Here is a 13,672-nt window from a genome sequence, read left to right as displayed (position 1 = left end):
TTGATGGCTGTAATGTGCAAATTTGGATGCCTGGTTAAATAATCCACAGTGAGTGGAGTTTATAAGTTCACAAAATTCTCCAGTGTTAAATCAAGTGTAATAATTAAACACTCTCGGTGTTAACACTAATAGTGTTGATTTAACGCTGGAGAATTTGCTGTGTAGGCTGATGTCATGATCATTTTTGGCTGTTCTCTTAAATGCTGACAATTCATTAAATAGATTATGTGACTTTTATTTGAAGTTTGTAAATGTTACACAAAAGAGCCTAAATATTAAGAACACTTGCTGAATCATGGGTTCTACATTAACTCTTACTATTAACTACATACATAGCACTGTGTAGATGTCAGGCACCTGAGAAAATGAAATTTTTAAAGCTATTTATCAGAGCAGTAAGAGTTCATTTACTCAAAACAACCAACCAAACCAACAACCAAAAACACCCCCTCCCAATATTAGAAAAAATACAAATAAAAGTATAAGTGTAAGTAGTGATATTCTGTTTGTGAATGTGTTGGTTTAACCCTTTCCACATCTCTTTTTTTTTATAGCAGTCCAATATTATTTGAGATCAACATCCAATACCTAGGTTTACAGGTTAATAAATAATTCATTACGTTAAATCAAGTGTGCTGCTGATTAACGAATTCATACGATGGGAAACAATGTCTGAAACCAAACTTTGTTCGGCACACTAGCTCACAACACACTTTTTAGAAATAAAAATACTCTTTACTTTTACTCTATTTGTGTTTTTGCATTATGGAAATTACATACAGTTTAATACAAGCACCACGCTTACGGAGAAGATACATTTAAAAAAAAAAAAAAATAATAATAATAATAGTGTGTCTAATATTAAGCACAGTACGTTGGCTCATCAGTGCATAATTTCATTGTGTAGAAAGCAGTATTCCATCATAGGCTGGTCATCTGGATCTTAATGTTCCAGTTTGTGAAAGTTACACTCACAAGAATTATACACAGCAGGAGAGGGAACAATATGTGTGTTGTTTTATACTTTAATTATTAGTCACTCACAATCATTATTTTCCTGAGAATGATTACACCTAGTACCGGTCTATACCACATTCCAAACAGACTTTTTCCATTGGAGGAAAAATGTAGAAATTGCCTTCATTTCTGTTCATCGTGTGTTTTCTGCTCTACTTTCAGTTTTAAATCTGCTGTCTTATTGCACCAGAGAGTTTGTGGAGTTGGTCACATGGAACACCTAGGAGTGAAATTCCCCTTGCACTTGGTAAAAACTTCACTAAAACAAGATCCCACCCTAAACTCAAACTTTGTGGGTTTAGGGTGACTGGCTCAAGATATCACTGAAACCAGACAACAGTCATTCTGATAGGTCTCAACACGTCCGGAAAATATAAAGAGCATGTGCAGAGTGTGTTCATGTCCAAATGTATTTAATGAAAGGGCCTAAACAGCAAAATATTAAGCTTTTAATAAGTACAATTTAACAAATATAAAAGACTTTTGCTGTTGAATTCTTTAATGTAGAAGCCTTGTGACCAGTTCTAGTTTGTTTTTCCTGAGAGAAGATAAGAACATAACTGTCCACTATTTACTAATCTACTGTGTCTGCTAATTCTTGTGCAGATTAATCAGATCCCCTAATGAAGAAAATTACATTGAAGGTTTACATCGGTTTCATGTATTTCATTACTGTATCTTCAAATGTTTGTTGTAATTCTTTGCATGATTTGAAAATTCCAATGCTTTTGCATTGCGCTCAAATTTCATAATGAATAGATGCACACATTTGGTCCAAACTTTTGACGATTCCACTTCCATTATAATGATCATTTTTGCTTGTCTGGTAAAATTAAGATTTTACAGATATTTTGCTCCATCAGTGATCAAAGAAGAAAAGTAAACAAATCCAGTTTATTGCACAAAAATGCACATTACCCCATAGACAATGAACGTGAGAATATTAATCCTTGACAGGAATACATTTTGAAATACAATTTATATAAATATAAAGCTAAATCTAACAAGTATTGGAACCCATGTCTCAGGAATGATGCAACAATCATTTTGAAATATGTGTAATAATTGTATGAGCTTGGAGAAGCTTTAGACGCCTGGCTCCATTCACCACACTGTGAAATATTTCACCGGATGTTTCTGGAGCAAAGAACTACGTCTACACTCTTTAGGCATCGGGGAGACGATGAGACGTTGCGTCATACGAGGTAGGGGCGGGGCAGGGGTTCGTAGTGATAGTGATTGGCCAGTGAGCAGGTAACGAAGTCAGAGAGAGAGTGAGTGAGAGAGAGAGCAGGTGAGAGAGAGAGAGAGAGAGAGAGAGAGTGTGAACCTAAGTCAGAAAGAGAGCAGGTAACGAAGTGAGTGAGAGAGAGAGAGAGATATTGTCGCAAATATTGTCATTAGCTCGTCGAAATGTAACATCTATCAGGAAAAATAGCCTGATTTACTTTCAACTCAGCTTCAAACACGGATCTTTTTATTCTCTGGATGATTCGGGTTTAGTTTTTTTGACCATGAAACGCGTGACGAGTCCGGTAAGTTAAACATTCCTGTCAGGACGTGAATTATCTTTTGTTTAATGTGATTTCTTAAAAGGTAACCCTCGATAAATGTTTATTAAAATCACCAGCATTTCCTCGCTTAAATCTACACCACAGTTTGTCCTGTTAGTCCTGAACGTCGATAGAATGTCTGTAATGATCGAACAGCGTGATTAAAACGCGCGGCAATTAACTCGATTATTTCCATGTTCTAAAGCAGCCGTTGGAAAATGTTACTATTCACATTCAACCAAAGGAACACAGTTGCTGTGTTAAAATGTTATAGTAATCAAAATATTGACAAAAATCGATATTTATTTTTCATTGGACATATAAATATATTATAGAAACGTTCTAAAATGTGAGTGAATTTTTAATGAAGTTGTATATAGATTTATACCAGAATAAAGCTATGAATGGACTGTATAATCAACATTACACACTTACTGATCCAGACAATCTTTCTGTGACTATATGTTTTACTCTGTTGCTAGAAATATTTTTAGAAATCTGGTTTCAGACCTTGCATTTTGTCTGTACTCTTATTTTCCTGTGTTTAGGTTTTGATATTGATCTGGACCCTGCAGTTCTTTTCAGCTGTTGAGCAAGTCAAGGGTCTTCCTTCGGCACTGGGAGGTAACAGAAACAGAACTGTACGAGATGTCACCTGCCGAGAAAACATGGAGTATTTACATGGTGTCATCTGTTGCCAGAACTGCCCAGCTGGTGAGAACCAAGAGAAAGAGTCAGTTATACCCTGTTCTGAACTTTGTGTACACTCTTTTTATATCTATTAGAAAATGCACAAGGTTTCAGTTGTGGGTAACCAATAATAATATTTATTGAAAATCACTGACCAATAAAACGGGGCACTCTAGAGCAGGTACCAGATTAACTCATATGTATCTAGTACAAGGAGAAGCGGCCCCATTTTGTGCAATATGCTAAACCCAATTTACAATAAAACATTTAATGTTGAACTGTATTGATTTTGGACACGGGAAGTATAAAATATGGGGTTAAATATAAACAAACTAACTCTAGAGCAGGTAGATATGCTCAATTCCAGGTGTCTGCTAGAGACACAAAGCCTTAAAGCATTGAGCTGTGGTATGGTTTTCTCGGGAGTGATGGCACTTCATCAGCACCTTAATGATGACAGTGTTTGTGACCTGTATAATCAGTAATCCTGTCCTCACCAATGACTGCCAAATATCTTTCAAACAGCATAAGAGCACTTACTGCTGCAAAGGGGGACAACCTACCTGTTAGTAACTCTGATTCACAGAGATATGTTGGATGAACAAAACATTTGGCCATACGGTGTAAATGTAATACACAGCAGACAAGCCTGTTTAACAGGAATGCTGTATGTATTTTCATCTGTAACCACATAGTGACTCACCTGAATGATGACGTAAATTTATAACCTTTAGAAAACAAAGAATGCTGTTTGATGGGATTGCAACGTGTGGTGTTTGTTAATCATTAAGCTGATATTGTTCATAACAATATTGATATCACTCAAGGATTCAACATTCAACATGCTAATGGGCCAGTAAAGGGTTTTTTTGTTTTTTTTCTTCCCAATTTTCCTATTTTTACCCACATTTGTATGGCTTTCTGTACCAAAACCAGCCATAATTAATTTTTACATGTCATTGCTTTTGTATTCTGTGTCTGAGTGGGGTGTCTTCCATGTGTTCCGGTTTCCTCCCACAGTTCAAACACATCCTGCGTGGGTTGTGTGAATTGCCTTTATTACTAAATGAGTCATTTCTGACTATTCTGTCACTGGCTGTTTTAGCATCAGCTGTTCTTAGCACGTTCCTGTGGTTGCTGTTCACTGATTGACTGAGCAAACTTTTGTTTTTCAGGTTCCCATGTTAAATCGCCTTGCAGCCGAGCATCTGAGAGAGGAGTATGTGAAAAGTGTGACTTTGGCTCATACACAGAGCATGACAATGGGCTTTCTGAGTGTTTACCTTGCACCAAGTGTCGCTCAGGTAACTTCTTTGGGAGTAATATTGGCTAAAACACTGGAGGTTCTGACACAGGAAATGACAAAATCTGTAGGGCGATTTTCTTGTAATAATACCACCTCAAAAGAAAAGTAATCGTATTCTAATTAGTATCAGAATACATAACTGTGGGTTGTGAGTTGTAATTAGTGAGGGATAATGTCCTCCTGAAGTTCACAGCAATAGCCTTTTCGTCAAAAAATACATCAACAGAAAACCAGAAAGTCTGACAACATTCAACTGCCAGTTTATCTGACATTACCATACAGCAATTGCTGAAAATGTAAATCTCATGATCAAATACGTTTAGTTGATTTTCATAGTGATAATTAGTGAATGTCCACAGGGGATCACACTTACTATGACGTGTGTCATGCAAATAGTGTGCAGGTTCTGTTTTGTATTTTTAATGTGTAGCTGCAATTGTGCTAGGTAGAGAACATTTCTCGGGTCTAATGGCCAACAAGTTACATTGTAACAATGTTAATAAACTGGCAACTCCATGTATATTTGTCATGAAAATAAGTCACACTTGGGCGGCACGGTGGCGCAGCAGGTAGTGTCGCAGTCACACAGCTCCAGGGACCTGGAGGTTGTGGGTTCGATTCCCGCTCCGGGTGACTGTCTGTGAGGAGTTGGTGTGTTCTCCCCGTGTCCGCGTGGGTTTCCTCCGGGTGCTCCGGTTTCCTCCCACACACGTTGCAGGTGGATTGGCGACTCGAAAGTGTCCGTAGGTGTGAGTGAATGTGTGTGTGTCTGTGTTGCCCTGTGAAGGACTGGCGTCCCCTCCAGGGTGTATTCCCGCCTTGTGCCCGATGATTCCAGGTAGGCTCTGGACCCCCCGCGACCCTAAATTGGATAAGCGGTTACAGATAATGGATGGATGGATAATTCACACTTTAATACAATGGAGTTAATCCCAAATCGTATCTGTATGATTTTAAAATCTTTTGAATACTCTTTATATCTGTAGATCAAGACCGCGTTCATGAATGCACTAGCACCAGAAACAGTCAGTGCCAGTGTAAAGAAGGACATTTCTGCCTCCCAGATCAACCCTGTGAAATCTGCAAAACATGCAGAAGGTAGGTTGCACTCTACAGAAACCAAAGTCAGAGGTGTCGTGTCTAGTGAAAATGGACATTTAAAAAAGTTGTTGATATTTTTTAAGAGATTAAATAATTAGAAAATGTCCATAATGAATGAATATGTGATTAAACAAACCTTCAAAACTAGATTAAGAAAGGCAGTGAATAAAAAACAAAGAGGAAAAAGGTGACTCATAACTACTGCAAAAAAGATCAAGGATGTCACTAAAACCACAAGCACCATGCTATCGTCACTCGTGGCTTCTGAGATTAGATAAGATTAAGAGTAGATAACCCACTCCAGTCTTGCTTCTGATCTGAACAGACCTATAGCTTTATCCATGCTCCTGCTGAAGGTTCAATTCAAAGCTACAGGTCTGAAAGTATTTGGAGCTGTAGAGAAATCCTAATAATAAAAAAATGGATGCAATGAAAATACGTGAATGCTGATAAGTGCAACATTTTTGATACTCATTCAGCACTTTTTTAGAAATTCATTCTACGTTACGACAATGATTCTAAGCTTATAACTTTTATTATTAGATTAAAACCTATTTACTAAAGAAGCTGAGATGATGTTCTCAGAATAATGAACCATCACTCTTCTCACATGGGACTACTTGAACTGTGAGAAGTAGAATGCTCTTACCTCCACAGCTCAGATTTGGGATCTAAAGGCATATTTCTTTTGAAAAAAGAAAAAAAATAGATCTGGAATATTTTAATAGTTTGGGTTTCATTTTCTCTATTTCTTAGTAATATACTTAACTCTAGTACTGAGGTCTGTATCTGTATGTCTGTAATAATCACAGTCGCCCAGTAATTTTTGGGGAGTTATTTATTTACTTTTTCCCCTAGGTTTGTTTTTTTTAATTTTTTTATAGGAATGTATTAATTCTCCTCTCTCCTTCAGATGCCGTGAGGATGAGGAGGTGGAGAAGAGCTGTACACACAGCTCTAACACCATCTGTAGAAAAAGAAGCTCCAGTCAGGCATACATAGGTACCACACACACCTTCTTAATACATTGGCACACACTTCCTTTTGTTGCTCAAATCATCTGAATTGAGTCCGTTGTGAATAGTTCTGACTCGTGTCTCTAGTCTGAGTCTTTCACATATTAATAAAAAAAAAAAACAAAGTTTTTAAACTAAACACTTATTTTGTGAAAATGTGTGTACTCTCCTTTAACATGTACAGTGAATAAGGCTTGTTTAATATGGCAAATCACATTATATAACAAGAGGAAATGCTATAGGATTTCCTTTTTTTTTCCCTTTTCCATCAATTCAATTTCTTCTATTTTTGTGTGTGATACAGCTGTAATTGTCCTTGTGGTCACTGGCGTGGGGATTACACTGCTTGTGGTTATTCTGTACTGGAAACGTCCTGCATGGTGTAAAAAAACATTGGCATCTTGCTGCTCAGGAGGAGTATTTATAAACGTGAGTGTGTTTTAATTCTTACTTTTTCTTTTCCCCTCCCCCGGGCCTAATAACTTCTAGCATCAAGACGACCAGAGAACTGCAAAAACACATTGTAGTTATTGAACCTTCACTGAATGTGAATACAATTAGCGGTCAGTCAGTTGTTAGAAATGGAAAACTTATGTCTATAATAATAGTAGGAATCCCAGAATGGAGCTAGAAGAAATTCTTTTTTGATTCATGTTTCAATTGGCGATTGATTGATTGAAGAGCACCATAAAACAACGACGCTGACAGTAATATGATTGCGTAATAACTGTATCTGTTACTGCTGTGGTTTCCTGGGACAGGTTTTGAAGTGTTTGAGGGTGATTTTTTTTTTTTGCAGCTTGATTACTCATCCCCAGCACTCAGTTTCATAACGTTAAATTCAGATTTCATTTTTAACACTTGAAATGTAAAATCAGACAATCACATTTAAATTTTCAGCTTGCATTTATAGTCATTTTCTTCTGTTGTCAGTTTGCACAGCGTTTTACAAGCGTTAAACACCTGTTTTCAGATTCTCTTAAAAACGCTTAAAACAATACAATCTACTCGGAATTTGACCTTCATTTTAGACATTCTTTTGTGCTGAGGTTTGATATAAATCCAGTAGGTGGCAGTAGTTCCTCAGGCTCTTGCTTGCAGTGATACATGATAAAATTTTAATCAGTATACACTTTTTTTTACACTTGTAAAGCTTAAGTGAGCCACATATTTATCTGCAAAGTGTAAAATGTATTGAAATTCTGGTCTATTTTTTTTTTTTATTTATTTGTCATGATTATTACGTATTTGGAGCTCCTTTGTTTAAAGGTCTCCATCATAAGTTGAATTATTCTCTCAGTAAAGGTGATGTATCTGACATTCACACTAGAGCTCTTCACTTCAATCAAAGGCCTTTCCATTGGTCGTCTTAGCACAGTGTCTAGAAATGTGGAACAGTTATAGTTCTCTCTCAGAGGTGTATACAAATGAAGAAGATGGGGGTGGTTGTTTTTATTTAGACAGTTGCTTTCTGCTAAACGTCTCATCCTAAACTCTGCCGTCTTGCAATGTATAAAGTGCTCAAAAAAGTTTTAAAAAGCACCATTTCTATGGGACATGTGCCCAACTAGTGAAACATGAAAGTATTAAATGTGCTTTTATTGTCACTGCACAAATACAAGTGAACTAGGGCCTGTGAATTAACACACACACACACACACACCACTTTATATTGAAATGAGTTATTCACTGCTATATTAATGTTTTAACTGTTAGATATAGCACAGTTTTAAGTATTTCAGACAATTTAATTCAAAATACCACGCTGTAAAGTTATAAAGCCTCTTATTACCAGTGAAGTTGTAATTGTCCAGTTATTTATTGTGCTTCCTGATTTCTTTGCCATTTTTTCTGAATATGAAACAGAGAACATAAACATATAATCAGTTTCTTCAGGCTATCCCTGCATGGAAGTAATTTTCTCTGCATATTATTTATTTAAGAAAAAGATACTATACCAATTTTATGAGACAATGAACCTTTCTGAAATACCGTACAGGAAGTGTAGACTATGATTATGGTTTTGATTCACTAGAGGAAATCATTTATTGCCCTGAGAACTTGGGTACTTTTCTTGAACTCTGATACCATTTTCTTAACCACAACAAAGGAGCAAAGTGCAGCCTGAACAGTCGTTCATTAAGAATATGTGCATATAATTATGCATCATTTCTTCTTGTGTTCTCATAAACCTAAAAAGGGGAAAACCATTCACAGGGTTATTAAAAGGTTAGGAACATGCCAATTCATAAGAGGAACAGTCCTTTACAATGGTGACAGTAATTGTTTTAGTATTGTTATTGACACCTTGTTTAAATATAGCCACTTTATTTACTGTCCACAATGGGCAGTGAATCTACAAAGTACCTTAGCTGCTGCTTAGCATAGCTAAGTACAACTAAAATACACTCCAACGCTGGAATTCCAATGTCAAAAAGGAGAAGTCATGGAATTATGAAAATCACAGGCTTGATAGACATACAAAATGTTCAAAATTTATATTCAGTATCTAATATGAGCACCACGTCTGGAAATGCATGCACTTACAAACCTTGGCATGCTATCAGGGAGGTTTAGTGGCTGTCTGAAGAATGTTCTGCCATGTTGAATGCACTTTGGCACTCAAATCCTCAAGATCCCCTGCTGGCAGCTCCCCTTGCAACTAAGGACCAATGTTGTCCCAGATGTTCTCAATCGAAGACATGTCAGGAGACACTGTAGGCCAAGGTAGCATGTTTAGGCCATGCAAGCTGCTCACAGTAGCACAGGCAACATGCTGCCTGGCATGTTCTGTTAGAAACAGGCTCCAGGACGCTGGAGAACTGGCTATACAAGTGGTTCCACAACCCAATTACTGTACCACTGAGCTGTTACCGTACCTGAAGTTAAGACTAGAGGGGTTCGGCTACTGTAAATTATGCCACGGCACATCAAAATCCAGGGAGTAAGACAGATGTGGTATTCCCTTGTAAAGGCCTCTGCGTGGCTTTGCCCAGGTGGTCTCCAGAACAATCTCAGACTTTTGTTGTCTCTGAGACAAATCCTCACTAAAGACTATTGACTTCCATTCCAGACTCCATTGCAATCTTACTGCGCACCATGATAGCATTTGTGAGCTGTGGCGTGAAGTCAAAGGAACACGCCTGTAACTGGACACTTGACTCGTAGCCTAATGTCGTGGAAATGGCTTCTGATGCTTTGTAGACACTCTAAGCTTGGGATGTGATTTCTAATTTCACTTGACATGCAGAATGGATCACACAGTGCCATTCTTCTAATCAGGCCATCTGTCCGTGCAGAGGATTGTCCTCCTTGGTGTTGCAATTTCAGTGTTGAGGAGTGTACTATAACAGCCAAAACACCATAAAAACCACCTTTGATACCATCAATGCAATAAAACCTGAGAATTGCTTAAGCTATACAACACGCCTTTCTAGCTGTTTTTCTTCTGCTCTTTAGGAAAGCAGCTGTGGCTCTGAGGAGTTGCAACAGAACGGTCTGAACTCTGCGCTGGAAGATGTGCAGGCCCCTTTTCTCAAGCAGAGCCCCAGTGAGCTGGTGGGTGTCAGGACAATGAAAAGTGATGAGGTGGTGGAGGAAGAGGACCGGGGGCTAGGAAGGAGCCTCCCCAACACCCCCACCTCCTCCCAGGGCAGCCTATGCTTGCCTGTCCAGCCCAGCCACAGCCTAGCACTGTCTGCTCCCCCACCACCGGTGAGAACCGCATCAAATATCTCACAGAGAGAGCGCTCAGTGGGGTTCACAAAGCAGGAATGCACCTTTTGCTACATGTCTTTACGATAACAGGTTAAAGTAGCATGAACCCTGTCCCAGACCGGATGTTTTAGAATTAAATTTGCTTTTATTTTTATATATCAGTATTAATATTGTACAGAAAATGCATAGTTACACCACAGGAAATCATTAAATACAATGGAAAGCTTTGCACATGAGCCTTATTCACCATGCCTAATGCCAAGTGTCACCTAGAAGGACTGTGTTCTCTCTGGTGATAAAGTTCCATCCAGTACCTTAGGGATGATTTGGAGATATGTGATCCACAATTAAATTCCTCCAGTTAACTAAGAAATCCTGCTTTGTGAACCACCCCCTGATGTCTTAATTTTGCATGTGAAAGGCAGAAAGGAGCCTTATATCAACACTTTAATGGGAGGTTTGATGCACACCACCAATGGTTACATCAGCACTGACATTTATTGTCAACATATTGTAAAGATATGTTCACTGTAAATGTTGGTTTAGGCCAGAGGTCATTAGTTTTGCTGGGGTTCAGCACAGTTTGGTGATAAGTCCTGCACAAACACACCTGGCAACTTCTGAGTTGGATCAGGTGTGTTTGTTCAGTGATGTCACCAATCTGTGCTGGACTCTGAGCCTGGAATTAATGACCCTGGTCCAGAGTGTCCTGCTGAGCTTTGTCTTAACACCAGCTTGCTTATGCGTGTCCAAGTGCTAAGCTATGACCTCATTTGTAGCAGCTCTACTTTTTGTTGCCTGACCTACTCTTTTTCAAATGCAGACACACTCCAAGAACATTGTATGTCGAAAAAGCCTTCTGAAATGTCTGAGCTATTTTAATGTGTACATATTTTGAAACTGACAGCTTGTGTAATATATATATATATATATATATATATATATATATATATATATATATATATATATATATATATATATATATATGTATATATGTGCGTGTGAACATAAAATGCTTTGAAGGGTAGCTGGATGAACCTAAGATCTCCATACCCAGTTCCAACTGTCAGTACAAACCCTTAAATACTGTGCTGTGGAACTGTGTTCTCTGGAGTGATTGAGCTCCATGTAATACCTTAGGCATATTTATTTAATAGTAGTACCTTGTCTCACTAATGCTCTCCCAGCATTGTTCCAAAAACTAAGCTTTTAAGCTTCTACTGCAGCAAAAGGAAACAAGCTCCCTGTTTGTTTATAGAGCAGAATATTGATTATTTTGATGGATCAGACACAGCAGTGCTGCTTCAGTTTGTAAACCCTCACTGTCATGGCTGAACTGAATAGTCCATCAAGCAAAAATTTCCAGCCAACAGCGTTCTTTGTCAACAGATGGTAGACTAGAGGACAACTGGCATAAAATGTGCAGCAACAAATGAGCTACTTTCCCTGACTTAGAGTGGACAGTGTCCAATATAATGACTGTAGTTCATGATAATGATGGTAACAGAGATAATTACCACGCCACACTATTAGAAATGCTTCCTCTATAGGAAATTAGTGGAAGTGTAAGAGAGGCGCTCCCAATAAAGCCTTGATAAATAGAATTACTGTTCGTGTTCAATGACAATGGAATAAATGGAACAAGAATGGAACCATCTATTGGCTGATTAAGGAACATACATAAAATAAAAGCTATGTACCTATTAATTTGTGTTTTCTCTCTTGTAATTAGGAAAATGAAAAAATAAGAAGACGACTAGTTCCTTTGAATGGTGAGTTTGTATTCTTTCTTGTTGTCTAAGTGATCTATACAAATTTTAATATTTGGACAAATATTGGGGAAATGTATCTCTAATTGTAGAACTAGCTTTAATTAAATTATCTTTATGCATTTCCTTTTAGATCATTGGTAGTGATCTATAATTTGATTTATTTTTACTGTACTGTAAATGTATTCTACCTATTAATTTATATTCTTTTTATTACCAAAGGAGAGGAATCACTGAAAAAATGCTTTGACCTCTTTGAAGAGATGGACGTTAACATTCACAACAGATTCTTCCGCAACATTGGACTAAATGACAATGCCATTAAAAATGCAGAGTCCCTGTCTCTGGAAGAGAAAGTTTACCAGCTGCTGAAAGTGTGGCTGGAGAAGGAAGGGATGACGGCAGACTTCAACACCCTCATAGAGGCATTGCTTCACCTCAACCAGAGGCTTACGGCAGAAAATATTGTCACCAGAGCCATAGCTAACAGATGGTACATGTACGAAGACATCTGAGAACTTCTGTTACTGCAGTATTTTATTCATCTGAAGTCTTTATTTCCCACAATTTCATAATAAAAGGAAAAAAGAAAAAAAAAATACAGTGCCGATCTGGAGCACCTGCATGAGCCGAAGCTTGTTAAGCTCCAAGCCGAGGGTCCACGATACGGGTACAAAGCCCTGTTGCGTTGGGCTGTGAAGACGTGGAATGTGTACACGGGAATGATGACCATCGAAAATCTTTCAGATAAATGACCAGTATTTGACCTTGTTGATATTAATGACTGAATGCTGTCTAAACATTAGAGCAATATTCCCACTGCTACAACAAAGCCTTTCTGTAAGAGAAGAAGCAGTTGCTGTTGGAAAGAAGAATACACTGACTATAATATAACCAAAGGCCCTGTCTAATCAGGGATGTTTGTAACGTAAAGTAATGTAGGATTTATATTAAAAATATTTATTTTTATACATAGGGAAAACAAATGCCTGTGTTTAAATGTCACTAAGTTTCAGACCCGTGTAAATGCAATGAATTAATGATTTACTCTAAATATTTATACTTGTGAAGAAAGATGGAATTATTTTCACTTTGCAAACACCAGTGTTACAGTATTGTTTACAGAACAATGGGGCATTTTTTTTTATTTATAAAAGGGTAAAGCAAAATGAAATAAAAGTTTCTCAAAAAAAGGATTTTTCTTAGAAGTCTGCTACCACTATTAAACCTCTATGAATTTTGAAATGAATTATAATTCAGAGCTTTGCAAAAAAAAAAATAGCATCCTGATGTAATTAAAAATACATTTATGCCACCTAACAGGGCTTCACTTTTGGGAAACTGTAGTGTTTAGTTTTTTCTCTATATTTTAGAACAGGCACTTGGTCCTGTAGCTAAAATAGGTCTTAATTAATTAGAACGATTTAAAATGTTATATATTTTCTTTAGTTACTCTAGTTACCATTTGAATTGTTGATGTTCTAGGGGCTTTATTTTGTGTGT

General features: G+C 37.4%; 1 protein-coding gene across 2 annotated transcripts; it reads left to right on the top strand.

Annotated features, from left to right (window-relative positions):
• The first annotated feature begins 2,305 nt into the window (after positions 1–2,305).
• LOC136676999 (tumor necrosis factor receptor superfamily member 10B-like) lies at positions 2,306–13,352 on the top strand. Of its 2 annotated transcripts, none has more exons than XM_066654340.1 (9): positions 2,306–2,552; positions 3,119–3,284; positions 4,436–4,564; positions 5,553–5,664; positions 6,581–6,669; positions 6,988–7,112; positions 10,143–10,241; positions 12,133–12,172; positions 12,392–13,352. In XM_066654340.1, exons 1-9 carry the CDS (start codon positions 2,532–2,534, stop codon positions 12,682–12,684), a joined length of 1,074 nt encoding a protein of 357 aa, XP_066510437.1. In that variant the 5' UTR covers positions 2,306–2,531; the 3' UTR covers positions 12,685–13,352. The 2 variants fall into 2 exon arrangements, with proteins under 2 accessions (XP_066510437.1, XP_066510436.1); XM_066654339.1 differs by having other exon boundaries at positions 2,307–2,552; positions 10,143–10,397.
• Positions 13,353–13,672: the final 320 nt, after the last annotated feature.

This window comes from Hoplias malabaricus, chromosome X2, assembly GCF_029633855.1.
Source record: "Hoplias malabaricus isolate fHopMal1 chromosome X2, fHopMal1.hap1, whole genome shotgun sequence".
Taxonomy (NCBI): domain Eukaryota; kingdom Metazoa; phylum Chordata; class Actinopteri; order Characiformes; family Erythrinidae; genus Hoplias; species Hoplias malabaricus.
Note: the sequence above shows the minus strand (reverse complement) of the source record. Positions and strands in the feature narration are given on the sequence as shown.

Coding starts and splice junctions, on each gene's coding strand:
- LOC136676999 (XM_066654339.1), top strand. CDS start 2,532: ATGAAACGCGTGACGAGTCCG. Junction 3,285..4,435: donor TTGCCAGAACTGCCCAGCTG/GTGAGAACCAAG, acceptor TTTGTTTTTCAG/GTTCCCATGTTAAATCGCCT. Junction 10,398..12,132: donor TGTCTGCTCCCCCACCACCG/GTGAGAACCGCA, acceptor TCTTGTAATTAG/GAAAATGAAAAAATAAGAAG.